Below are 27,653 nucleotides of genomic sequence, written 5' to 3'. Positions count from 1 at the left end.
GCTAACAGCGGAGAGGAATCGCGCCTTTTAACTGGCCAACATTGTCCTCCGACTTTCAGTTGTCTGTTGCTCGTGAGCGGAGCAGGATTTTCTGAGTGCTCCCCAGTGCTTTTCCCTTCCTTTCCTAAAAAAAGGACTCGATTTCGTACGTAAATATTTATGTTGGGGAAAACCCGCGACCCGAGCTCGAATATCGCGAGTGTGTGCGGCGGTTATAAAAAACTACGAGTGCGTTAAAAAGTTCACACACAAATTGCATTATTTCCACGCTTACGATATATTGGCGCGTTTTTCATGCTTTGCATATTTTTTTGGTGGTCGTCGTAACTGGAACAAAAGTGTAATGTATATGCGGGGGTAAAAAGTTTAGGGCGATTGTTGTGGATGTGAATTTTGCATAAGGACATGAGAAGCGGCACCCAGGAGAACTAAAAGCGGAAGGGGCCGCTTTCATTCCGGACACAGGCACTCAGAAAAAATGATAATGTTGCAGCTGTAAAAAACAATGGTTAACTTGTTTACTTTACAGTGCAAATATTCATTTGTTTCACTTATTTAAATATGATATGAATATGAGATAATATTTATAATAATGTATAATAATAATATTTTTTACTGTGCATCACATATGCTTCTGTGTGTGGCAACAGCTCGTTTGTTTTAAAAATTCCATTTAAACCCAGTGACTTACTTGCCGCTGTTGTTTCGGGGATCAAGTAACTTGTGATTCTTGGGGGCCAAGTGGTTTCTTGCCACCTGAAAATTAGACCTAGAGCTCCCTGATTTACAGAGAATTTAAGTGTATTAAGGCATTAGGCCAGGTTTCTCCAGCCAGGTTGCCTCAGGCCAAGAACTTCTCCCTTCCGCTTTCCATGCGGCCAAAATGTAATTTTCTTAGCACTTTTGTTCACGCCCGACGACACATGTTGTGGTTCACACACCGACTCACCCGCATTTACCGCACCCACACAGAGACACCATGCGACAAACACTCACACACACACGCACACACATACACACAGAGATTGGTGGAAACCACAGACACCGATACGACCGCCCCCCGGCAACATTTACATACTCGCCCAAACATAAGCATAAGCGCAACTTAGCTTGCCAAAGTTTTTTGTTCAACTTTCCGTTGCCGCAGGCCAAATCGGAATGGGAGTGGACTGCTCTCCTCACTCCTGACTAATTGATACCCTAAGAGCTTGTGACAGCTGGGCAAAAAGCATGAGGGATTGTACTTAATGGCTGCGACAGAATCGCTTGACATAATCACTCATACGCAATGTGGGCAAATATTTTCGCACAATTATTATAATTACTAAGTTGCTAAGCCATCTCAAAACTATTTTAATTGAAAAGTTATGCAACTTAAACCGTACTTAAATAAATGTAAATTTAAATAGTTTTTTATTGTTAAACTAAAATGAAGGTGAAATAAGAAATAAAAGTTATTTAGCTAAAATGTATAAATTAATTAACTTCCTATTCAATTTCCAAAAGATTAAGTGCTTTAGATTTGAACGTTTTGAATTACAAAAAATATAAATAATTTCGTTAGAGTTGTTGGAATGCTTGTAAATATTCAATGCTTAGATTATGTTAATGTTAGGAAAATAGCTTATAACCTTTAAGAAACTTTATACAATGGTTATTATGCTTTATGAAAATCCAAAAAAATTTAAAAATGCAATATAAAAATTCAATTTCAAACACTTTTAAGCATACTTTTCCATTCTTATAATCCCTTTAAAGTATATTCGACCCCCTAGCTTGCCAAGAAAGCAATAAAGAGTACCCTCCAAAATACCCATCCGTTACTGAATGGCATATTTAAACGCTCAGAGTCCGGAGTTGGAAAGTGGCTGGCTGAAATAATGCCTATAGTACAAACCCTGTCCCCGAATCGTCTGTCTGGTTGACGACACGCTCAGCTCCAGCCTTTGGGCCATGGCACTTTGGAAGTTTTGGCGCTCTGGGATTGCGGCGAATTAATCGATAGCCACGTTAATAGTTCGGCCGGGCGACATATGCGAATATCTGATGTGGCTGCACTGCAACTCCTGGCTGCCAATCATTTCACGCTTGATTGCCCACCAAGGTCGACGGCTTGCCACCGGAATCCGGTGCCATCCGATGTCGTCCGTGGGATTTGGGCTGCCAAGTCAGACATTAAGTCGGCAGTGGCAGTGAGAGTGGCAGTGGCAATAGCAAAGCCCCACCCAAACTGCCGGCAATTCATCTAAATCAGGTTCGGCCGGCCGGCCAGCTGCGGTTGTGGCTTCAATTAATTAAAACAAATTGTATTTGCCCATGGCCCTGAAACTCGGCCGGCTGCTGATGGCCGGCCATCTCCAGTATACACACTCCATCTTTCCTTTCCATTTTTTTTTTCCAATTAATTGTTATTTCATTAGCCTCCATTACTCTGTGAGCCGCCCACGCGGGCTATTAATGAAGTGGGCCCCAGTTCACCTGGCTAGGAAACGGAAGCCATCGTGGTGTGGAGTGATTCCCGGGGAGGTGAGCGTTATAATTTTCACTTTTATTGGCTTTTAATGAATGCGAAATTGCCAGGGATTATGAATACACTTGCCCATTATCTGCTGCAGGGCCATTAATTAGATTACAAAACGTTTTACGGGCTTTGGTCGGGGTCTTCGCAAAATTTTAACTGCAAAGTGGCGTGCTAAAAGGTGTTCTTTCTCGATTAATTTTTAGGGGATCTAGCAAATCAGCTTTGCAAACTTTGTTTTTGTTCATAGATAAATTTTCGCTCTTAATCTGTACAGCAACAACATAGCAAATTTTAAAAATTTAGCTTAATAAGCAGAGGTTTGCTGAGAATTAAATTGAAACTTCACCAGTTCTAACCCCATAACTTTTCTAATTTTTATCCGAATTTTTAGTGGCATAACTTGCTAAATTTGTTATTAAAATATCTATCAAGCCGCATCATTAGTTTATTTTCGATTTTTTGGTCGATGTCTTGTCATTTTTGATGACCCCCGGACCTTACAAAAATTGGTTTGTAGAAAAGTGACCAAATACCTATAATTCTAAGTCCATAACTTTTCTAATTTTATTCAGATCTTAACTCGGAAAACCTCTAAATGTTTGTATTTTAATTCTTCAATAGACTGCATAATTAGTTAATTTTTTTGTTTTTTTTTTTTACTGGTCTTTGGCCATTTTTATAATACAACTCTTGAATTTTGGAACAATCGGTTATTTAGCCTTTATGTATTTTGTTCGACATATTTAATGTCTGCAAGAGTATATAAGCTTCGACTCGCTGAAGCTAGATTAACTTCTTGTTTATTTCTAATTTCGTGCAACTCCATTCATTTGATATTCTTAAATGCAAATAAACTCGTACCTTTTCCCTTTTACAAAACGTGATCCTAGAAATTATTCTGTTATAAATTTCTTCTCAAACTTTGAAAATACACCCATGCATAAAATAAATAAATCCGATAGATAAATGTTGTGATATTGAGAGATTGCATTGCAATAACTTGGGTGGAATTGCGAATCGCACTTCTGGCTGAAAGTGGAAACAGTGCCGACGGTGCCCCAGGTGCATGCAGCAAATGTAATCGGAATGGCATTGTCACCGAGTGAGTCGGCGGTCCGTTGGCGGAGGAGAGCTGCAGCTGGGTTTTGTCCTGCCGGTTGACTTGCATTCAGGACCCGTCTCATTGACTTGTCAAGTGATGCTATCAGGCCGGGCTTGTGGTCGTTACAGTGAATTTGCTTGTTTGTTTGTCCGCTCGGCTGCTGATTCACTTGTCTGCCGCTTCGCAATTGAATGCCACTCTGTGTGGCGAGGCACGAGGCATACTCTGCCACTCCTGTGGGCTCCCATTGGCTGTCTGTCTGTCTGCCAGCCATTCTGCGTGAGTCCCTTCAACACTTTGCACTTTCCGGCAAACAATCACATTCATTGACTTGCATCACGGTGCTCGGCAAAAGGTGGAAACCCAACTGGGGCACACCCACAACCACTCGCCGCCACTCGTCTGATTATTGCTTGCTTATTGATAGCGAAACTGATTCGCCAAGTATGCGGCAAAAGAAGCGATAAGTTCGCTCCCTGCGGAGCCAGTGAAGCGTGCCACTTGGCAGCAGATACTTTCGCACACCCACACGCATCCGTCGGATACTTTGCCCGACTCCCAGTCGGCGGTAATTAAACTTACACGCCATTCAGGTCCCTTTCAAAGGCATCGAACTCAATCCGCAGTGGGCGGAAAAAGAGATAGTGAATATAAATATTTGCCAGAGCCTTTAACTTTCGGCATCTGTTCTGGAAAAAGTCAGTAAATTCGTTACCAAAAATGACTTTGCATATTTAAATCCGTAAATGCTTGAATTCTTGTATCAGAAAGGCAAATATTGATTTCAGGCAAAATGTTATTTATTTGCTATTTTGCATATTTATTTTCTCTCTTTGCAATATTGGTCTGTGAGATAGATTGCATTTTGGGGGCAAGTGTTTATTTATAAATGCCAGATTTATGGAGAGCCATTCAACAAAAAAGGCAAACTACTAAAATGTGGCAAACCGAAAAGAGCTCAACTAGAAAGCTCCAACCACAGGCATTCCGCATTCACTGAAATATTTCGCAACAAATTACGCTTTAAAGTGAGCACATGATGAGCGTCCTGCTCTGTGGGTCCCCTCCAGTGGCAGTTAACTTTTAATTTCCTCACCTGAGCCGAGGTACTTGCCCCACAGCGGGGAACTTACCTACCCACCTACCACCCACCTGCCCCACCGGCAGTTGTGGATACTGAATCCTGCAATCCTGAATCGTGAATCAGCGCCGCAAACCGCAAAGGACACGCGGCAGACCGCCAGACAAGAGGAGCAAAAACAAAAACAACATTTGAGCCCACTTTGGAGGTAATGGCTCGGCGTTTGTGGCTTACAGGCATCAGCTATTCAGCGCAAAGGCACACTGGCTTATTTTCATAATTGCCGCGGCTAAGTCGCGTTCTTGGCGGCAAAAGCGGCAAGAGCGCAATTGCCGCTAATCAGGACTCTTCCTCCTCAACCCCCCGCCGGTTTGCCATCCCATCCAATAAATGACTTGATAAACACGCCGAAATGATTACAAAGTCAACAGCTTATTTGCTATGCCAGAGACATTTCAAACTCTCAACTCGCCACTCAACTGAATCAAAGAGCGTGGAGTAAGCACGATTTCTTAATTATGTGTACACACGAGTGCACAGAAAGAATTCCCAGATCTTGATTTCTAAAGGTCACAATTAAATAAATCAGGAGTTCTCGAGAACTTTGAGAGAATATTTTTAGATGTTTCCATGAAAACAATTATGAATTACTTATTAATGAAATATTTTTATGGTTGAGAATACTTTCATGCTACTTACTTCACACACATTGAATCATTTACCAATCGTAATCATACGTTTTAAGTATGGATGTAAGTGGCTTTAACATTTTATTGATTTTAGATTACTAATATAATAACAGTTCCCTAATCCCTAATAACTTTAATGGGGGGAGAAATGTTGGTGTTTAATAGTTCTACATTTTTAAGCAGTTTAATATGTTTTTATTTAACCTGTTGGGAAAACAAATCCATGCTTTATTAAAATGATAGATAAATCACAATATTTTTCCTGTTTAATAGCTAATTAAAATTTGTACAATTTTTAATAGCAAATAGGTATTATGAATCACATCATCCGAAGCCTAAAATTATCCTTCGTTTTTTTTATTTATCTCAATAGAGCAATTTACTAGTTATTACTTATTACTTAAGCAGTATTTTCTCTTCAAAATAGTTTTAAAAATTTCCTTTATTTGGCTTAATAGCGATTTAAGATTTTAAAACTTTTATCTGGCACCTCGGAAATTGTATTAAAACTTGAGGAAACCAAAAAGTTGCAAGGAACAACATCCACTTGATATTAAAAACGATCGGAATTGTTTTGTGTGTGTGCTGTGGTGTTGACATTTAAGTTGGATGAAGAACGAAGTATCCATTGGGGGAGGAGATGAGCTATCCACCCGCTTGTTGCTGGCGAAAACTTTTCATTATATTTATGATACAGCTTGACTTTTGTTTTGTTTGTTTAACTTCTTGTCAACCTACATAATCGTGGCTCTCTCTCTCTCTCTGGCTCTGTTAGCCAACTTTCTCTTCAAATGTTATCCAGTGCGCAGGTCGCCGGAGTTGGCAATTGAATTTCACAGTAATTTCCTGGCCCCGAAAGCCATACGCTTCAGATAATCGCTCGTCGGCCTGCGAGTCGGACGTGTTTTAGCCGCAAAAAAAGAAACGAAAGTGAAAAAGCGGTAATCAGCGGGGAGAAAGTGACGTTTGTTCATTCATAAAGCGGTGTCCTTTTACGCGAAAGCCACAACAAGCTCGCATCCTAAAGGACAACGACATCTCGCTCGTGTGTGTGTATGAGTACCTCTTGTGTATATTTTTGTGCCGACAGGAAATACTCGAGCAAGGTGATACGAGAAAACACATAATAATTGCAAAGGACAACCAATTTAGTTGATGTCCATTCAGGTGAGCCAGAATTTGTCGACAGGACATTGTTATCGCGCCGCCATTATATTGTGTGATTTCTTCTAATGCAATTTGGGGACTATTTCTATTCGATTTTGTTTGCTTTTATTTGATTTTATTGCTGCTGCTGCGTATTTGATTTGTTGTTAGACACCTGCGGGCAGGCAGGGCGGATACTTGACATTAGGACGCCCAACTGGCCCATAAAAGGCAGCCTTTCGAGGGACTTGGCCACACAATCCCACCGCCAAACATTTTCCCACTCGAAAGCGGTCGAAATATTTTATGGTCTGCCACTTAAGTGCATCGGTGTCTTGGCTTTTGTCTTCCCCTTTTTATAGTTGGTACTTGAATTTTAAACGGCTGTCATGTGTCTCGTGTTCTGCTAAGTGGTGGAGAATTTGCCCGTAAATCTTGCGCTGATTAAGTCACTCCTTCAGCAGTTAAAAATTCAACAAGCCAGCAGAAAATATTTGTGTGTGCCGGAACCCCAACAAAAAAAAAGACAGCAGCAGTCTCACATGCTTTGCATATTGCTTATCTAAATTGTTTTGCCCGTGCCCCTGAAATTCAAGTAAGTGGGAAAAAGGCGGTCGGGCCATTAAACCGACAACACACACTCTCACACACTCACACACACTCACACACACTCACACACACACGCATACACACTCTCGACTAGGCAATTTTTCAATGTCATTTGAAGGCAGCAAAATTTTGACATTGCCCATTAATAAATTAGTGAGCAGTTCGTGCTGAGCTTCGGTTTGGTATCACAGCCTGCTAATTGAGTGGTAAATGCGAAGAAGCTTTGAAGTCGAAGTCCTCGGAATCTTGGGTTCTGATATCGCAGCTCAGGAATCAGCATCACGCAGAGCCAAATTAAAAGAAATGCCCAAGATCCAGGAGCCATCAACAGCTGTGCCCCCACAAAAAAAGTAATTTGAGGCGCTTGCCCCAACCTTTCACCCCCCATCCGCCATTCGCCATCCTGAATCTCGAATCCTGAATCCTTCACTTCCGTCGCAGCCTTTCGCAGCCTTTCACACATCTTTTAGCACTTTGGCCAAAACTTTGCAGCCGCTTTGGTTCGGTTCGTTTTTGAGGGGGTGTATAAATAAATATATATATATATATACATACCATATATATATATATGGGAACTCACTCACGAGTTTGTTTGCCTGTCTTGTTTTCCTACAAATCTTTTCAACAATTCAAAAATGTTTACTGGAACGAATTTATGGGATCCCTGTGTTGGCTGGCTTACATCTGTCCCCGTTTTTGTGTTTCTTGGCTTGGCTTAACCCTTTCGAGGCCGAATACTCATTATATTCTTGTTGATTCTGGATTGAATGGATTTGTACGAAAACATCATGAAGCGCATATCAAATGCAGAGCATGTGAATTCTGAGAAGTATTTTTGAGGCCGAAGAAAAATGCCTATTTATTCCAGCGAAAAGGCAACACATCTAGGAAAAATATATTCAAAATTGATGGGTTTAAAGAGAGATTCCCCAAAAAAAAATCAGTAATTTAAGACACATGAACTTGAGCTTTCTTTAAGGGTGTAACAAATTGCTGAGCACTTTCACAAAGGCATTGTAAAAATCCAATGGGCATGGGTATTTTAAGCCAGCTTCTCGGATAAGTAGATAAATCAACCTGCGCCATAATCCTCGACATTTACCCATTGAAAATCGAGCCACCTATCATGCGGGAAATCTATTCAAACCGAGCACAACAAGCGGCCCGCTTTCAATCCAATCCAATCCAAAGAACTCCCTCTTGGCTGTCATGTGTTGCCGGCGTAATCATTTGATTTGGATACTGCCGCAAATTCCCGCAGAGAGTGTTATCTGCTGGAGTTTGGGGCATTGTTATGACCGAAAATAAGTTAAGATACCCTTTAAAATGCCAGATGTTCAAATCGGATGTGGCAGTAAAGTGAGTTGTGTGTGCTTTCAGCAACAAAGCAACAAATGCTTCGCGTGTCAGGTTTCTTTTGTGTTCTGTTTTTTTTTTCTTTTTTTTTTTTTTTGCTTGTAACTCATTTTCTCTGCTCTACATATTATTTCGGGGTGTTAATTCACGAGAGCGTAAAAGATGGCGTCGTCTAGTTCCAGGAACTTTGGGGCACACAATAAACCACCTCCCCCTCCACCGGTGCCCCCCTCGTCATGTCATTTGGCCACGCCCCAGTATGCTGCAGTTTGAGCCCCACGAAAAACGGAGATTATCCCGATGCAGATATGTGGCTTTGGTTTATCTGCTCGTCGTGGTTTTACTCCTGCTCGCCTTGGTGCAATGGGAAATTATATCCTTCCAGTAAGTCTGCACTTACATTTTGTATCATTTTTTATGCTAAAAGGTTTCTCTATGTAGTAAACCCCTAAGCAAATTCTTTTTGGCCAACTGCTGGCTGAGTGTAACTTGTATGCTAATCTCGGTTCCGCTCCTCGCAGTTTTTTTGATCCTTCGTGAAGTTCGATATATCCCGATTCTGGGTTGGGTTCTTCTGTGCATTATTGTAGGTATAATTGATCATTGTTTTACTGCTAAAATACGCTACCCATATTGCAGTTTACAGATTGAGCTAATGGTCATTGGCATTGGCACTTTTGCTGCTTACTGTGATGAATGGCACTTTTTGATGTATTTTGCCATAACTGCCATTCTGATGGCGACCAGTTTGCTCATTGGTTCCTTTATTCCCTGCGATTTGACGGCCAATGTGGCTGTTCTGTTTTTGGTCGGCAGTCAGATGTTTTTGGTCAGCGTTTATCTGCTGATGACCTTCATGATGATTGAATCAGCCGACGGGTTTTTCTTCCCCTTTGCTGCCTTGCTTTTGGCGGTTGTTTGTATGGTAAGGATATCCGCATTTGGTGACTCCTCTAATCCCGCCTCTAATTCCCAGTTTGCCATGTATCATGGCCAACTGATTCGAGGCTGGCGGTATGCGGAATTGTACACCACCGATGGACTTTTTGCTGTGATCGTAATTTTCTGCCACTTCTGCATTATCCTGATGCTCTTCTGCTACTTGGACTGGTCGAAAGATAAAAAGGAAGAGGTTTACGGAATTAGTAAAAATAAAGACGAAGCTCTTAATAAGAACCTTCAATCTGGAAATGACAAATTTGAATTAAGAACACCAAACACTTACGAGGAAGTTGTTAATGGCGTAATATATCTTTGAATGCAAAAACAAATACCAAAATCAAATACCAAAATCAAATACCAAAACCAAATACCAAAAGCAAATACCAAAAGCAAATACCAAAATCAAATACCAAAACCAAATATCAAAACCAAATACCAAAACCAAATAGCAAACCAAATACCTAAACCAAATACCAAAAAATAAATACTAGTTTTAAAAAATTCAAATACTAGGTATTATTAATTTTTTTTACATGTATGTGAGTGAGGGCATTCATTGAGAAACTTCCGCTGGAATTTACAAGAGCCGCAGTGGCAACTTTCCACTATTGCCGCCTTGTTTTAATCAAATTGAGTCGGGAATTATCTCTCCACGGCATCGAGCACAAAGACAGACCGAGCGAGTAGTGGCCATCTGGCGTGTGGCTCAAAGGATTCCCCGCCAGGGAATATAAATTATCGCATTATGCTTGCAGCTCAGCTTTTTCGCCCGGCGCGCCATGATACCAATTAGTATAATTACCAGGGGAAGGAAAATAAAAACAGCACTTTCACTTGGTAAATACTTCATGAAAAGCGCAGTTCTGTTGTACTGCTTCCCATCCCTTTTTTATCCTACATTGCTGTGCACTGGGCATTAATTTTTATTAAATTGTTTTAATTTTTAAGCAGCTTACAATGATGGCTGCGGTGACCAGCAGCTCAGCTGTCACTGGAGATTTTTGGGTCAGTTGCTCTTTTTTTTTTTTGTTCTGGTCAGCACTCAGGACATCAGGCGCCTGCTAAGCCTACACGTCAACATTATAATAACATCCATCATTCTGGACCAAACACACAGATGACAACAACTGCCAAAGTAGCAGTAGAAATAAAAATATAAACAAAACGGCAAAAACAGGAAGAACATAGAAAAAAGCAGAGAAAAAAAAAAAAAACACAAAAAGCCAAAAACAACTTTCGTTCGGACTGCTCGCTGAGTAAACATGACATATTTTTGTTTACCCGAAACGCTTTGCTCGTTCGCCTTGTTAGGGAACTGCTGCTGATGGGCCTTTTAGCCGGGAATGAATGGGCCCTTTGACCACCATTTAACCTGCCGTTTCGGCGCCTTCATACACTCGTTTTTTTCATACACGTACGAGAGTATATAGAACTGTGCACCAGTATGAGTGTTTATGCATCCAATAATAAGCAATTTCGTGCACATAATTGGCAGTGGCATGAGCTGCTCGAGCGGACAAAGTAAATAGCCATAATTAATGTATACAACATAAATGTGACCTGACCGAAATACCAAAAAAGCGGTCGAAGAACACGGAACGACGACAAAGCCACGAAAAACGAAAAACTGTTTGTCTCCGTTTGGGGCACAGTGGTCCAAAAGCTTAGCTGGAATTGCTTTTTAATTTGGAGCAAAGTTTAATCCGGCTTAAAATGTACTTAAAACAAACCCCTCATAATATTAAATTACATGCTTTATAAAAGGTTTTTTTAAAAAGTAATTGCTGAAAATAAATCTTTCCTAAGTCCATGAGTTTAAAAATCCTTTGAAGTTCTTTTTGGGTTTCATTGTAATTTATCTCAAATTTTTATTCTACGAAACAACCGCTTTTTATCACTTAAATTATCAATCCCAAGAAATTCTATTATGATTATAAATGAATCCATTGAATTTTGGTTTGCCACCCGAGTATAAAATCGAAATTTTCATTTTCATTCCATATGGCAAAGGTCTACTTTAACACCGAAAGCGGCTGAACAATATACGCCGTATAATGCGTATACGCCGCGTTGTACACATTGGAAAATGTGCAATAAAGACGCTTTCTTCATTGATACGCAAAACAGCGATATGGGCATCTATATTGTATAATGCAAACTGTATATTGAGTGCCGAATGTTTGAGCCGGCAATCGCTGAAAAACGCGGAGGATGAAAAGCGGTCGAAAGCGAAAAAGAGAAAATGCGAAGAGGGAAAAGCATCAGCCGCAAAATTGGCATAAACAACAGGAAAATGTTTTTCGCCGGCGACGCGATGCTGTTTCGCTGATGTCTCTCCGGCTGATTGCGTTGACGAAATCGCATTGACGGCTGGCAACACAACGAAAAAAAACCCAAAAAATCAATTTTTTAATACAATTCATCAACGACAGATTTTGAGTAAAAACCATTGATATTTCTTCCTTTGTTGTTGAATAATTCAGATGTTTGGTTAAATGAACATGTAGGTGTGATAAAAAACTCTTGCAATTTACCTTAAATGTAACCTAAAATATTAAAATCTTGGGTAATGAAAAAAATTTTTTTTTAAGAACCAAAATTACTGAACTGTAATATTTTTTTCTGTGCAAAAACAGGAGCAACGACACATCCTGCCGATATTCGCCGGCCTAACGTAAAACATTGCAGGAAGTGCTCCTTTCTGTGTATAAGTGTGAGTGTGTGTGTGTGAGGGTGTACTTGGACACCCATCAAGGCTCTGGAGCATTCTCATTATTATAAAAAAGACGAGAAGCTGGCGGCGCGGGGAAGAATCCAAATTAGATTTGCACGTTGTGTCAATGAAGGTTTGCTACAACGCCGCCCGGGCGTCATTTAATTTTCATTTAATTTGGGAAAACACATTTAGGCAGGCGGCAGCCTCTAATCAGGCGCAAAGCCTTTTTATTCTGATAATAGTAAAATTAAATAAATGCAAACTGCTGTGAAAATTTGAATTTGTATTTTTCGGGGGCCGCCGGGGCACAAAAGAAGTCTGCGATATTTTGTGTGCGCTACCCGCGGCGACCCTTGGACTTTTCGAGGGTAAGCCATTGTCATTGTCGAGCGACGGCGTTGACAGCTGCTCCCCCGGAAAACCCCCAACGCCCACCGGTTTCTGCTCCAAAAACCAAAAGCCCATCCCCCCGTTGATGGTCGCCTTTTGTTGCCTGCATCGCTGTGACATTTTTATTACAAGGGCTCATGAATTTTATTTGGCTCGCGAGCAACGGCTGCCGATTTTATGGGAATTCCGCCTCCGCGACATCAAATTTTCGGTTCCTGTTTCGGTCGTCCTGGACGATAGAGCCAAACTATTCGCCCAAGACGATCGAAAAGAAATTGTGAGCACAATGCGCTGCCCGCAAACAACTCTAATTAAAAAAGTTTTACGTTTAACCACTTGAGTTGGCTTAAACACACCCACGCTGGCATGTGTGTGGGTACACTGAGGAAAACCAAGAAACAAAATGGAAATCATTTTAAACATATTTTTAATAATAGAAATTTTAAAAAGTGATTTATGTTATATTAGTTATAAAAAAAAATGTTGCAATAATTGTTTAATAGTGATTATTTTTAATTGATTAAGATTCTTGATTATTTGTTCTAGATAATACAATTAAACAATATTAAAAAAAAAAATTAAGTACTTCGAAGCAAAAAAATAAGTATATCAAAATAATAAATCATCTATGTTTGATAGTTTATTAAATTATTTAACTTTCAATTTATATTTAAATTAATAGACACACATTTGTTATTTAATGTTTATTATATATAACAAAATTAAATTTAAAGAAGATTAACTTGAAAAAACATAGTGCTCAACAGATGAGATAAAACTTTTTCTAAGAACAAAGTTAATAGATAAATGGCACTTAAAATGTGATAAACGAAAAAATGGCACTAAAAGTCTCGCAGAAAAGTGCCAATAATAAACTGCTTTCATCCGAAAAAGTGAAGAGAAAATGAGGCATAATTTATTCGCTGTGTTGCATGTTTGCGGCATGTGAGTGTGCGGCTAGACAATCAAAACTTTTGCCACAACCGAGGAGGAAACTTCAAAGCAAAGACAACAGGCGGCCCAAGCAAAAAGGCAGTTGGCAGTGGCAGTGGCAGTTGGCTGAGTGGAAACCGAGGGCATCGGGAAGGCGGCAATAAAATTAATGAAGCGCCTCGGCTTTTAGCCGGCAGCAATGAGAAAGAGAGACATTAAAGCGGTTCGCCGGAACAGTTGTAGGTCATGTCATTGCCAATGTCTGTTTAAGTATGCGCACAAAAGGCAGTCGCTTTTGCAGGAATTACGAATTACGAGGACAGAATCCGAGATGGAGGATGAGGGAAAGTAGGACAATTCCAGGACAATTCCGGAACAATTCCCCCGCGGGACAGCGGCCAGCCTGTTTTTGTTGATGGCGGTGGCTAATCTCTGATGTACACTTAATTATGTGGCACACTTTTGATCGCCGGGGGACTTCTTTGGTTGGTTGGGGTGCGCCATTCAGTTGGAGCGCAATCCTTTCAGGTTGGTCCAACCTTTTTTGGCCATGTCATGTAAATTTCATTTGGCCAAATGCTGTTAGCTTGGCTGTCGGAAAGTGTGCTAGACTTTTTGACATTTTCATTGGACTCTGCAATGCAAACAAACCTGGCGGGGAGAGTGGGATCCGGAAAATTCATGAGTGATAGAGGTTCACAGAGGAAACACGGAAAGAAGCTCACCTAATCCGACTGCCAGCTGAAAAAGTTCCCAGCTAAAGTTCACTTTCCAAGTTGAGCGCCAAAAATTCTTATCACAACTTGCAGTGCATTCCCATCAATTTTGCAACACTTTCTGCACCACCTTCTCCTCCTCCTCTATCTGCTCTTAGTGCCAGCAATAAAGCAATCAATTTTGAGCCCCAAACTCCCGACTTTTCCCGCCTGCCTCACTTTTTCAGCCACTGAATGAACGACACCTTTGACACGGGCCAATGAAAAAGAAAAATATCGATGCGCAGCGAGTTATTCAACCGAATTCGTAATTGTTTTTAAATGAAACTCTTTGTCCTTGGCCATGGCGAGTTGGCAGCAGTTCAGCAGTTTGGCACTACAGCCAGCCATCAATCAATCAATCAAACAATCAGGCAATGTTTATCTACTCTTCGCTCGATATCGACAATAAGTAATGAACACGAAACGCGAGTCTGAGGCGCTTCTTATCGGATTGTCTCTGCGGCATATTGTCTGCTCATTTGGCCTATTTCTGTTTGCATTATGCGCTATTTGCACATTTGATTGAATGAAGTTATGTACACTTGTCATGCAATCGACAGATTAGGACTCGGGCGAGGAAAAAGTCGACGTCCTATACAAACAAGGTTGGCTTACTTGGGCATCGATCCCATTCAGGCGTTGAAGCTTAAATTATTTAATATAACGGATTATAAAATTGAAATATACATCGAACTTTTCGATTTTTTTTTTCGATCGACTTTAAAAAATAATAAAGAAATTAAAAAATTATTGCAAAATATTGTAGAATAGAATCAAACAAATTAATTTGGAAGATAATTATATTTTGCATTTTCTCGAAGACTTTAGACTCGAGACCAAAAAATATAATACAAATTAAATTAATAAAGCCATTTAGACTTAAATGCAATTTATTAAATTAATCTCGAATCAACCCTTTCACCCTTAAACTCAAAATTCGTCACCCTTTTAATTAAAAAGTATTATAAAGTGCTTCAAACACGAACAATGTATAAACGCATTGCGCATACGCACTGTGTGCCAGCTATCAGTCGTAGCAAATTAATGCGACATGGCAGCAATTAGTCCGGCGCTGCTAAATGATTTAAAACTTGCTCCAAACTTTGTTTCTCCTCCACTGGTTTGTCCGCAACATTTTGCGCAAACTTTTAATTATTACACACTTGCGACTTGTTGTTCAATTTGTTCGCGATGCTGCCAGATTATAAACTTTTGTCGAGTTCAATTATGTACGCCGAATCGCCATCATTGTTTGCTCTAATTTGCTGCGTAAACTTTTGGCTTTGGACGGCTCATTTTTATATGCAATTAGTGCCCGGAATGGCATTAATCTTTTATAAAACTCAGATCGACTTTATCCCAGAGCTCCGGGCGCCCAAAATCATATAATTTTTAAGTTAGCATGTTCGAGGTAAATATAAGTATGTGGCCATTTTTTTTCGAAGAATCGGTTAAAGAGCGTCGACAGTACGCAATTCGAGTTTTTTTCGAGTTCACAGTATTTGTACTGCTGGGATTAGTGCATTGGATCCTTATGTTGACATTACTGCAGTAAGGTATCATGGAAAAATTTTATGCATTTTTAATATCTTCCTTTTTAATCAAGGGACTGGGTTTTGGATGTTGTAAAAGGCCATTCAACCGCCTTACTTCTCGCTTTTGTGGTAGGCATTTTCCTTCTGCTGGTGTTTGCCGTTAGTAAGCCGCTGCGAAAAAAGGCTTGTATCAATTGGGTTATTACCTTAATAATAGTAAGTAAGCTAAACAAAATTATTTAGACAATAATTTGGTTATTGCAAAAAAAACAACTTGTAAAACATAAAATATTTATTTATGTATATGGCTTCACAACGTTCTCTGTTTCTTTCATAGATGAAAATCTATCTGTTCTTATAAATTTAAATTGATGGATTATAATTTAACTGCATCATATCCTATTTAGGTGGAGTGTATAATAGTTTCTCTAAGTGTGCTGGTCATTACATCTGGAATTCTTTATATGCTAGTTGGATTTTTTATAGTCGCTTTGGTGGTTGTGTTTGCCATTTTGATAGCTGCCATAATGCCGGTGAGTGGTTGTTTGAAAATGAAAATAAATTATCGAGAGATAAAACTAACTCCTGGCCAACCACAGTGTGATCTAACTGGTACCGGACTTTACCTATATCTCCTGGGTGGTGGTACCTACACGATGGCTATATATTCCCTGATGCTGTACGAGATTCTCGAGTTGACCTGGGGATATTATCTGTTCGCGGTTTGCATCGCCTGCGTTGTGGTGCTCGTAAGGAACTTTCCCATTCTCATATCCTTGAGGTGCCCGCAGCATAATCAGAAATCATTTGCAGTTCCTGATGTATCATGTGCAGTGCATAATGGGCGGCAGAAGGGCCTCGGCCGGTCTGTTCGATGACAAGTTCGCCGCTCTGCTCCTATTCCACGAATTCATCGGCCTCTTTGTGCTAACCCTCTACTGGCGACCCCAAATGCAGCGCCTGCAGTTGAAACAATAAACGCGCAGTCGGTTCTATGGCAACCCCCTGTACTTCAGACAGTCCTCCATACGCGTTTTGCTCCATATGGGCAGTGGCTCTTGCTTTTGACACCCACTGGGTCCTCGCATGTGCAGCATTATGTGATCCCGACACCCGATCCTTCCGTCTGCATCGCAATCCTTCCCATAGCGGCTCACATAGCCACGGACAATCTTCTCGGCGCAATCCTGCACCGCCACGCATCCTTCGTAGTCTGTTTGGAGAGGAAGAAAGGGAAATCGGGTTAGACGATGGCCATTACACGCTTGTGGCAGACTTTCAAAAGAGATTACACAGGAAAAAAATTACTCAAAAATGTATAACCATAACATAAACAGTATAGCAAAGTTACTTAATAATATAATCAGGATAGCAAAGATATTTAATGAAAGGAATTTTTACTTATTTTTCATTCAAGGAATAATATCCCTTAAAAGTTTAAGAAAATCATCATTCCATTCAATTTTAAAAAGTCGCTAGTAGTTGATACCGTAAGGCCTTTAAAATCAATAAATTTAATAGCTATCAACTTAAAAATACTTTTAGACAATGAGCTTATTGCTTGACTTATTGCCAAATAATTATTTATCGACAAAAATATTTTTCGGTTTACCACTGACCAATGTGGGAATTTCTATTGGCAAACAAAGATTTAACTATTAATACTATATATTTTTGGCTATCAAATTGGATTGCACCATAATAGAAGAGAATAGCTCACTCTGGAACATATGTGGCAAATATATTTTTAAATCTTCTTAGAATTCTTCTTATTTTTTGGTGAAGTATTTTCCCCCCGTGTAGTTTGCCTTACCATGTGCAAGTGAGTCGTACGGATCAATTACTAGCTGTGTGTCCATCCAGTAGTCGTGGGAGATGCGGTAAATGCCGCACTGCACCACCCTTCCATTGAACTTGCATGGTGCCGGAATATTGTTCGTGGCTGTGATGGCCATGCAGGCCAGGCACTCGGCACTTGGCTCCAGCGGAGATGGAGGTGGAGATGAAGGTGGCCGGAATGTTGTTATCGTCTGGGCAGCTGCAAAATGCATTCCAAAGACCAGCCCAATTAGCCGTTTAATCGAAACTATTTACCACACAATTCAACATAGTTAGCGAGGCTTCCCTGTACTTGAATAGCTCACGCTGACCTCACGTTTTAGCCACACTCTACTTTAGTTGGAAACTTTCAAGAAGGGACTGAACCAACTACTAACTGGTAATGTTTTATTAGGAGTTTTGGCAGGGCAACTTTGAACTGCAGTTTTAGTAACTTTAAATTGATGTTAAATATGGTTTACAATACTTTGGTCATATACAAACTTGTGGGAATATATTTACATGTTTTATTGCTTAAATAACACAAACACTCGCTAAGTAATAAATGGAATTAATTAAAGAAAAATAATACAGATAATAAAAGAAGGAGAACTTAAGCTTGTTTAATGTATAAATAAGAAAATTATAAAAGCGTTATATTTTACTTATTGTTTTTTCTCTATTTTTTACGTCACATTTTGAATTCTTACATGCAATTCAAGGTTGCGGATAGGAATCTAAATGGTCAGAAATTACTAATAAACACGAATGTAAATTTTAATGAAAACAATTCACACGTGCTTTGCATATAAATAACAACAAGTCTTTATTATCGCTCTTGTTCCGAAGCGCTGAGATCAGCTGGTTCATCTAATGGCAATTTTAATCAGTCGACTGGGAAAGAGAGGAGGTGGAAGACCCCGGCAATGAGCACCGCTTATAGAATTATCTGATGGCGAAGAGCTTTCAGCGAATGAACAAGGGTCCTCGTAAGGCACTCACCCACTCCGGGAACGGTGACCAGGGGGAAGTCCGCCTCCAGGACATCCTCGCCACCCGGATCCTTGCGATTGAGGTGCAATCGGCCCAGATGATGCTTCTGTCTTAAGTGCATGTAAATTGCTCCGATTATGAGCAGCAGGGCGATAAGAATGGCGACCACACTGAGGACATTTCGAGTCTGAAGAAATGTTTGATTCCATCGCCGTTTGCCATTCCTTTCGGACATTGACAAAGCTTCGGCGTACTCCTGATGCTCGGCCACTTTGGCCGGATCCGTTTCTATATCCTCGACATTTTTGGATAATTCCGCCACACTGCTGCTCGAGATTTGATTCATTGTGAGAAGAGACAGCTTTTCCCTCGAGCTGTCGCAATCTGACTAACCCGACTTGACTGGAATCTCATCTCTCTGGGCACTTGGCATTCCTATTAGCAATCTCCAGGTGCTGGCCGCGATAACCTCAGTTCGATTATCGCTCAATGTTGTCGGCGTAATTGATGCCCTCTGTTTGCGGTTCCTCTGCTCTTCGCTTTTTATTTTCCCACCCAGCTAATCTGTTCCAGCTTTTGTTCTCAGCTCCTCTGACATTTCGGCGAATTTTTCTCTCGTTCAGTTGGTTTTTATTTTTTTGCGTTAGTTTTCCACCAGCTATCGAACATCAGCTAGTTGTGCACCTGAACAAATCCGAATTCATGTGGTTTTATTCACAAAAGTTCGCTGAATTCGATTTGTATTGTGTTTATTTTTTAAACACTTTTATTTTGACCATTGTCGAAAAATCCGCGTGTATTTTCAAAATTATTTGCAGACTAATTTAAACCAGATTGCTTCTAGAGCGTTAGGATTAACTTTTTTTATCATGCAATATGAGTCAATATTTTTTCATTCGAAATTCGTGGTTTGAATCATACCTTATTAAACGTTGTGTTTACCTTTAAAACGGGTGTATATTCAATAATTCATAAACCAGTTTGAATAGTATGTGGGTGTAGACAACTAGTTTTACCATTATTCATTGACTTTGTAATAGAGCGGGTTATACTTATGATAAGATTTACAAGAAATTATAACTAAAATAATACATGACAAAAAGATTTTTTTAATGGAGGTATGGATAAAATTTTGAACAGTTAAAGAAGTTTATAATTTTATTAATTAAAAAAAACTATCTGTTGTTTTTTAATCATAAATGAAAATTCATTTATATAACAGCTTTTCTTTTCTTTCCTTCAGAAACTTGATTTTTCTGGGTGTATCTCTTAGATTGGGTGTCGATTGCACTCCGCTTCCATTCACGACATGACAACTTATGGCAGGCGCCCGTTGAAGGGGCCAGTGGGTGTGGATGTTTGCGGAAGGGGAGGTGTTGGGTGCTTTGGCGGACAACCTTGCGCATTTGTATGCGCGAATTGTAAACAAATATGAGAAATTGTTGAGACTCTTGCGGCTAAATTGGAACGAATGTGGGGGCAGCAAACAACAGCAGGCGTTTGTGGCAGCAGGATTCAATAGTGGAACACCAGAAGAAGGGTGGCGCCACCCAAAAGGGGTGTGAAACAGACGTGCTCAGACCCTCCTGAAGTGCCACTTGTCATACGCAAACTTACTCCACAACCATCGTAATCTGTCAACAGTAAAGTGTGGGCTCACCCGTGCAGTGCATTCAAATATTTATCCCTGTTTATTTCGCATCTAGGCAGATATTTTTAAAATATCATCCATCAAGTTTGTGCCAATCAATGTGTTCAAAGAGATTTTTCTCTTTTTCCGTTTCCGAAGAACAATAAACTATGGCTATTCTGAAAGGTTTTCCATGTGCTGAGCTAAATGGAAAGTTATTGACACATTTTTCTGAGCAAAGAAATGTTGCATCTTTAAGCTCAAGTTGATTCAAGCAAACAATAAAACCAGACGAGCTATCAAGAAATATTTCAAGAAAATGATAATGGTCGAGGTTTACAGAAAATTTCAAGCAAGGCAAAAAAGATTTCTTATTGGAGAATTTATTGTTTATATAAAAAAATGACTTGCAATAATTCAACATGGTTTCACTTTGGATTTAGTGTTTTGTTTAACTTAATTTATTCAGTAATTGACAAAATAGACAAGGTATTTAAGGTTTTTGGATGCCTGCTTAAGGTTCCTTTAGTCTTATGCCCAACCATAAAATGTTCCCAAATGTCTAGGAAATACTTTATTTTAAATATACTGCCTTGGACAGCAAATGTTTGAGGAAAAGAAAAAATTAAGGAAATCCTCCCCCTTTTGGAAGACGCCTCTGAACACATCCTGCACAGGTGCTCGGCAAATAACAGAACTGCTCCGTCACTTAGTTGATTATTCTTTCTGTTTTTGTACAGCAGCCATTTCCACATTGCCTCGCAAATGTCGCCATTGTCTCAAGGCGTTTCCGCAGCCATTTCAGTATGTTTTCCCTCTTTCGGCCAAGGGAAAAAGGCATTTGTGTGTGCGTGTGTTTGCATGAGGGTGTATGAGTGGGTGCTGGTTCCCACTAACACATGGACAGATGAAAGGACGAGGCAACCACAAGCCAAAATCAATTATGGAAAAATTACCAGTAGTTGGGCTAAATGGCCTTTATTTGACTTGGGGACTGGGACCCAGTTTCGCTTTCGGTTTTTTTGGTATTGGGGCTGTCGCCTTGTATGTGTAATAATATGCGGTGAATTCTTTTCTTGCAAATTTTCCACTCGAATTCCTTTTGTGAGCTGGCATTTAAACCCTCGTCCGCCTGTGTTTCCCCCCTTCTCCCTTTTCTATATAAAAAAATAAAGAGGAGTGCACGAAAACGGGGAAAATGAGCTGAAATCTGAACGCGAGTACGAGCACTTGGTGCACTCGATTATGGCAGGCGCCAAGCTCTCGTTCGGCGGTAACGGTAACGCCACTTTCCGGTCTGATTTTTCCGCCCACTTCCGCTTTTCCCCCTCCCCTTTTCTGTGCTGCTGCTGCTGCTGCATGCGATATGCATGAGTTGAGCCAATGTGGCCATTCCGGCTGATGTACACGGAGCACGTAGCATGCTAAAACAAAGTTAATTAGATTTGCGGCAAGATGCCCATTATGGCCAGAACGACGGGGTCAGGCAATAGCCCTTTTATTGTGAGAAGTGCAGCTCAGTTGGGCGTTCAAAATTTCCCTTTCATTGGTTTTTATGAACTCGGTTGGTGCTTTGCCAATTTACGCGATAACTGCAATCAAAGTAGAATATTACTGGGAAGGGAATGTTTTAATTTGATGGTTTTGGTCCAGCAAAAATTCACCAATATAAGCTGTTTTCGGAAATTGAATTTGTAACAACTGCGTTTATTGTCGACAGCTTTTATTAAAGTGTTTTAAATATTTTTTAAATTAGTTTACAAATATTTTCCGTACACAAACTTTAAAGTTTGTTCAGTTTACGCAGTAAAAATGTACTTAAAATAAATGTGAAAGAAACACAAGTTTTTCACTTGTAAATGCATTTTATTTCTGGAGAATAAAGGTGGTATGCAACGAAATAATTTTAACTCCTAAAAACACTTTCTAAAAAATATAAAGCTCCTTAAGTACACAAACAGTTTTTCTTTGCCAAACTGTATCACATTTTTGCATTATCAAAATGGCACACAAAATGAGCATCTATCATGCTAAGTTCCGGTAGATAGAATTAAAAAGTTCGTTGCATGGCAGCCAACTACACTCCAGCAACAAATTGGTAAAAATGTAAAGTAAATTCGCCAACAATCGGATTATATAATGCTTGCATTTAGCTAACAAGCAGACTCCTCCAAACCACAGATAATCTGGTTCCGGGTGACGGGTATGTGAAAGTCGAGGATTCGTTTTCCGGTTGCATTTGCCGCGAACTTTCTCTCTTTTTGGGTTTCGTGTGGTTTATTCGTCTGGATGGGCCCGAGGCAATTACCGTGCTTAATGGCCTCCAAAATGTTTGCCATCCCCGTCGCTTTTCGCCTTTTCCCCGATTTCCACTTTCTTGCTCCTCGCTCCTTTGAGCATCTGGCGTAACTTTCTTTTTTATATTTACGAGCTGAATGCATTTTTACATTTACGTCCTTACATCTTTTCTGCAGTTTTGCCGCGCGGCGGAGGAGGAGGCTAATGCATTTCGCCCGGGATAAAGTTATACCATTAAGGCGGCGTGAGGTACATATGCAAATGTCAGCTTGTTAACGACAAAGTTGAATGATTGAAAATGCAAATTGCGACCGCAACTGACTTGCTGCCGAGGATGTATCCTGCAGTAAAAAACCAACAACTACAGCAACAGCAAAGAAAACAAGAGTGCAGCTGCACCACAGCCACAAATTAACCCACCGGCGGTGCCGACAACAACTAGTTAAAGTGGCGGAAATGACACAGTCAAAATGTATCGTTGCAAAAATTGGTTTTGTGCGCGCAGCAACAACAACAACTACGTCGATGTGGCACTAAATGAGGTGCCGCCCATCCACGCAACACCAACCGGAACAACAACAACAACAGCAACAGCAACAGCAACAACAACGCCAAACAGCCGCAACAACAGCGCAAGCAACAACAACAACGTGCGGAGTAATAGCAGCAAAAGCAATCAGCAGACAAGCGCAACCACAGCGGGTCACAGGGCTGTCACCACCCACCACACGAACCATCCGACCCACCCGAGCCACCCCAACCACCCGGGCGTCCATTCAACCGATGAGGCTTCGCCGCCACAGGCCCACGTGGTCACCTTTCTGGACGACACCACCGCAAGCGGCAGCAACGGCACCGTGACCAGCAGCCGGCTGGTCACCACCGCCGAACTGCACCAGGCCCACATGCTGGAGCACCACTCGAACCTCGACGCCATCGAGCAGGCGGACGACTTCATCTACGGCCCGGGCGCAGGACTCTCGCTCTGCGACGACAGCCTGCCCTCCGCCAAAAACTGCTACCGCCTCGTGATGCTCGGGTATGTAAATACATAAAAAATAAAAATAAAATGTAAGAGATGAGGGCTCAAAATTAACTTGAAGATCATATATTTAGAATAACACAACACAAGTATTCAAAATGACTTTAAAAATATAAATAAAATATAAAAGGTGAGGGTTCAAAATTACCTTGAAGATCAAATATTTAAAATAACACAACACAAGCATTTAAAATGATTTTAAAAATATAACATAAAATATAAATGATGTGAGTTCAAAATTAACTTGAAGATCAAATATTTACAATAACATACCAAAAGCATTTAAAATGATTTAAAATATTTTACGCAGAGACTTTACCTCATAAAATTCTTTCACAAATGTACGCCCATTTAAATTTAAATTTAAATTAAATTTTATTTAATTACAAAGTTTTTAAAGAAAAAATTAAGGCTATGTATACAAGAAAGTAAGTAATGAAAAACTTCTTAGGTATCACCTGAAATAAGAGAATTCCAGTGGGTATTTAAAAAATTTGATAAAAAATATAAAATCATATTTTTGATTGACTTTTCGGAATGAATCATCTCAACTAAAATGACAAAAATTGAATTCAATAAGTTCTCAATAATAAAAATGATTTTGAATAGATAATGGTTCTTGTGTTTGTATACTACAGATGTAAAAATAAACTGGAGTACATATATATTTTCTTCGCTTTCCACTATCTTACATTTTTTTTTTCAATGTAATAATCATCCAGTTGGTGACGTCCACCATTCAAGTTAATTTTGAGCTTTCATTGCCGTTAGTCTGCATTCGTTGAATGGACGGCGTCAATGGGAAATCCAATCTCGATTTGCAATTTTCCATCCCATGCAGCTCATCACGCGCCGGCAAGTCGTCGATTGTGGCACGTTTCCTGGGCAATCGGTTCGAGGAGGCCTACACGCCGACCATCGAGGAGTTCCACCGCAAATTGTATCGCATACGGAATGAGGTCTTTCAATTGGATATTTTGGATACTTCTGGCTATCATCCGTTCCCCGCAATGCGTCGTTTATCATTTCTAACTGGTGAGTGTGACGTCCTGGCCATCAAATAGTTTTCATGTGTGTGTGTGTTCGACATTCCAAGGACATGCGCCAATCGCTGGGAACGCACGTTCTATCACTTAAGCTGTCTACTGCCTTCATTGGGTGCCATTTAATGTCCTATAAATTATCATAAAAATCAGGCTCAGCTGCTGGCAAACAAAGTTGGGTTCTATACCCTTTCAAACGATATCACGGAAGTGGGGGTAACATTCTTGGCCACCAAAATTCTCGTTAACATTTCAACCAAGAGTCATGCCCCTGTGATTAAGTACATATATTTCGAAACTAGCTCTCCTTACATTTTCAATATGTATGCATAATGTATAATTAAATAATTATGGTCCAATAAACCAAATATTAATTTCAAAACTGCCTAATAACTGTTATTTTTCTTTTGAGAAGTTAAATATAGAAAAACTCTGCCTTTTTCCCAAGTTTCCTTCTAATTCGTTCTACTCCCAATAAAAATGTTTTATATTTTGTTTAGTCACGCCCTCATTAGAACTTCTTTCGACTCATAAAAGCGCTCGGAATTATTAATATGAATAGCAAATAATAAGTAGGGTATTCATGTGTCAGTGGAATGCGGCTATTGATTTTCCCACTCCGCATTTTCGGTTATCCGAATTACCCTAAACAACCCGACCCTCACGCACAATCTGAAACACATTAACATAGCGGAGATGAGCTTCAGATGTCAGGACCGATTTATATAGTGTCTGGAAAATTGCGAGTGCGTAGGTCATAGATGCGGGGCCATAAATAAGCAATAAATTTGCATTTGCTAAATCAAACAACGATTAATGTTTCCCTTTATGGGTTTCGGTTGCCTTGCAGGGGATCTCTTTATCCTTGTCTTCAGCATGGATTCCCGCGAGTCCTTCGAGGAGGTGGTGCGCCTGCGGGAGAATATCCTCGAAACCAAATGGGCAGCCCTGAATCCTGGCTCCGGCTTCAAGAAGAAAAGTCTTCCGAAGATACCCATGATTTTGGCTGGCAATAAATGTGATCGCGATTTCAAGTAAGTGAAGTTATTACTCGGATACTGGTGTCAAAGAAATCTGTTTAAACAACAAGTAATCAACAACAAAAATAGTAAATTACTAAATTAAATATTAATTTGCACTAAAATAAATATTAAACGTTTTCAAGCAAAGCAAACATATACGATTATTATTTTAAAAAAATATATACAAATAGATTTCTTTTACACCTTTTAAACTAATAATTTTAAGAGAGCCTACCCTTATTATCCTTTATCCTTTAGAACCGTTCAAGTGGACGAGGTGATGGGCTACATCGCTGGCCAGGACAACTGCTGCACCTTCGTGGAGTGCTCGGCTCGTCAGAACTATAGGATTGACGACCTGTTCCACTCCCTGTTTACGGTGTCCAATCTGCCGCTGGAGATGACTCCCAATCAGCACCGGAGGTTGGTCTCCGTGTTTGGAGCTCCATCACCTCTTCCTCCTCACGGATCGGCGGTGGGAGGAACCAAGAAGAACGCGCTCTCCATCAAGCGGAGATTCAGCGATGCCTGCGGAGTGGTGACCCCGAATGCAAGGAGACCCAGCATCCGCACGGATCTCAATCTGATGAGATCGAAGACGATGGCTTTGAACGAGGGCGAGGGGGTGAGGAGCCCCTCGCGATGGAACCGCTGCGCCCTGATGTAGAAACCGAGGACAGTGTGATAGTAGTGACGAGGGGATCCTTGAGGATATTAGGGGAATTCCAGGGGATAGTAGGAGAATTCCCGCAAGTGGAGCAGCAACTAATTATAAACGCAGCGTTTGGGTGATTTCGATATTATAGTGTAAATACTCGTTTAGTCAGGCCGCGGCAAGTGTGTTGAAACTATTTATTAATTATGCATTTAGCACATTCTCGCCAGCTATGGACAAAAGAGGCAAAAACCGCGCAAAATGTACTTGTTTCGCAATGTTTCGCATAATTTAATTGAAAGCGATACTTGCATTACATGCCGAACAGAAACATCCACTTACCTCTGCCTGCCCGATGTCCAATCTGAATTATCCTACGCACTCGATGCTCAGTTTTCCTCTTAATTTATGTATTCAATTTTCAATTTTAATTGTATTTGTAATTGTGATCGTTGTAATTGCACATTTACTTGACGCACACAGAAAAAAAAAAACAAAAAGCAGAGGACAATAATGTTAAATCGTATTTGAAATTGCGTTAATCGCAGTTGTTACTCAAAATTTAATTTATAGATTTAACCAATTGAATTTACAAGAATTTATATTCAAGCTAATTTAATGTTACCGTTGATTGTTGAAGACACCAATTTGAATATTTGACCATAAGTAAGACGTTCTGTTTCGGCACACAACTAAACTCCACTGTCAAACATCAAAATCTAAAGAAAGATTGCATATCAGCCAAAACTGGAACCGAAACACACCGAATCAAAACTTTTGAAGGGAATCTTGACCAACTAACATACAAACTAACTCTACTGTAACACTTGTACACCGATCTACGCAAAATCTAAGCCCAACTATGGTTAACTATATTGCAAAATGGAAAACATATATGATACACACTTCTAGCGTTAAACCGAATTTATCAGATCTGTTCTCGATTCGATTTCGGGTCCCATAGGGCGGATTTTCAATCGAGAACAGCTCCGTAAGTTTAGCAAATTCGAGTTTCAATCTAACCTAAGCAACAGCAACAATTTTCGCGAGTTTAACATTTATAAAGTATTATCGATAATGGAACTACAGAACATATGTGTTTCATCGCGGCATGAAACCAAGACCAAATGAATATTCTAGCTATACTTACCAGCGACATTAATGCTAACCAAAAAATATGTATTAACTTACAAGTTACTGAGAATTCAAGCATATTTAGGCAAATATCGTTAATAATAACATTAAAACGCAAAGTGCAAATATTTACAAAATTCGCGTTGGGCCAAAGTGCACTAAAGTAAAATAAAATTAAAATAAGAATAATAACCGGGAGATTTGTGCGATTATTCGCCAAAGTTAAAATGATTTACGATT

General features: G+C 40.0%; 4 protein-coding genes across 10 annotated transcripts; 3 read left to right on the top strand and 1 right to left on the bottom strand.

Moving 5' to 3' along the window:
* Positions 1-76: 76 nt before the first annotated feature.
* On the top strand, positions 77-27,653 carry LOC108089564 (GTP-binding protein Rhes). 3 transcript variants are annotated; one of them, XM_017187910.2, is made up of 5 exons: positions 77-145; positions 22,694-23,556; positions 24,401-24,594; positions 25,453-25,636; positions 25,883-27,653. In XM_017187910.2, the coding sequence occupies exons 2-5, from the start codon at positions 22,988-22,990 to the stop codon at positions 26,289-26,291; spliced, it is 1,356 nt and encodes a 451-aa protein (XP_017043399.1). In that variant the 5' UTR covers positions 77-145; positions 22,694-22,987; the 3' UTR covers positions 26,292-27,653. The 3 variants fall into 3 exon arrangements, with proteins under 3 accessions (XP_017043399.1, XP_017043398.1, XP_017043397.1); XM_017187909.2 differs by lacking the exon at positions 77-145 and adding an exon at positions 269-340; XM_017187908.2 differs by lacking the exon at positions 77-145 and adding an exon at positions 6,291-6,560.
* LOC108089566 lies at positions 8,610-9,847 on the top strand. The gene is given in 4 exon segments (XM_017187914.2): positions 8,610-8,726; positions 8,728-8,888; positions 8,946-9,090; positions 9,151-9,847. Coding segments are annotated over 4 exon segments (978 nt in total). The 5' UTR covers positions 8,610-8,666; the 3' UTR covers positions 9,763-9,847.
* Positions 15,605-16,800, top strand: LOC108089567. 2 transcript variants are annotated; one of them, XM_017187917.2, is made up of 5 exons: positions 15,605-15,794; positions 15,850-15,994; positions 16,186-16,311; positions 16,378-16,527; positions 16,592-16,800. In XM_017187917.2, the coding sequence occupies exons 1-5, from the start codon at positions 15,646-15,648 to the stop codon at positions 16,754-16,756; spliced, it is 735 nt and encodes a 244-aa protein (XP_017043406.1). In that variant the 5' UTR covers positions 15,605-15,645; the 3' UTR covers positions 16,757-16,800. The 2 variants fall into 2 exon arrangements, with proteins under 2 accessions (XP_017043406.1, XP_017043405.1); XM_017187916.2 differs by having other exon boundaries at positions 15,607-15,794; positions 16,186-16,527.
* Positions 16,771-18,972, bottom strand: LOC108089568. Of its 4 annotated transcripts, XM_017187918.2 has the most exons (3): positions 18,599-18,972; positions 17,592-17,816; positions 16,771-16,991 (listed from the first exon to the last, which is right to left on the bottom strand). In XM_017187918.2, the coding sequence occupies exons 1-3, from the start codon at positions 18,933-18,935 to the stop codon at positions 16,771-16,773; spliced, it is 783 nt and encodes a 260-aa protein (XP_017043407.1). In that variant the 5' UTR covers positions 18,936-18,972. The 4 variants fall into 4 exon arrangements, with proteins under 4 accessions (XP_017043407.1, XP_017043408.1, XP_017043409.1 ...); XM_017187919.2 differs by lacking the exons at positions 16,771-16,991; positions 17,592-17,816 and adding an exon at positions 18,395-18,545; XM_017187920.2 differs by lacking the exons at positions 16,771-16,991; positions 17,592-17,816 and adding an exon at positions 18,395-18,490.

The sequence above is a fragment of the Drosophila ficusphila genome, unplaced genomic scaffold (assembly GCF_018152265.1).
Source record: "Drosophila ficusphila isolate 14025-0441.05 unplaced genomic scaffold, ASM1815226v1 contig_286, whole genome shotgun sequence".
NCBI lineage: Eukaryota > Metazoa > Arthropoda > Insecta > Diptera > Drosophilidae > Drosophila > Drosophila ficusphila.
The sequence above is the reverse complement of the archived record's forward strand: the minus strand, read 5'-3'. Positions and strand labels throughout refer to the sequence as shown.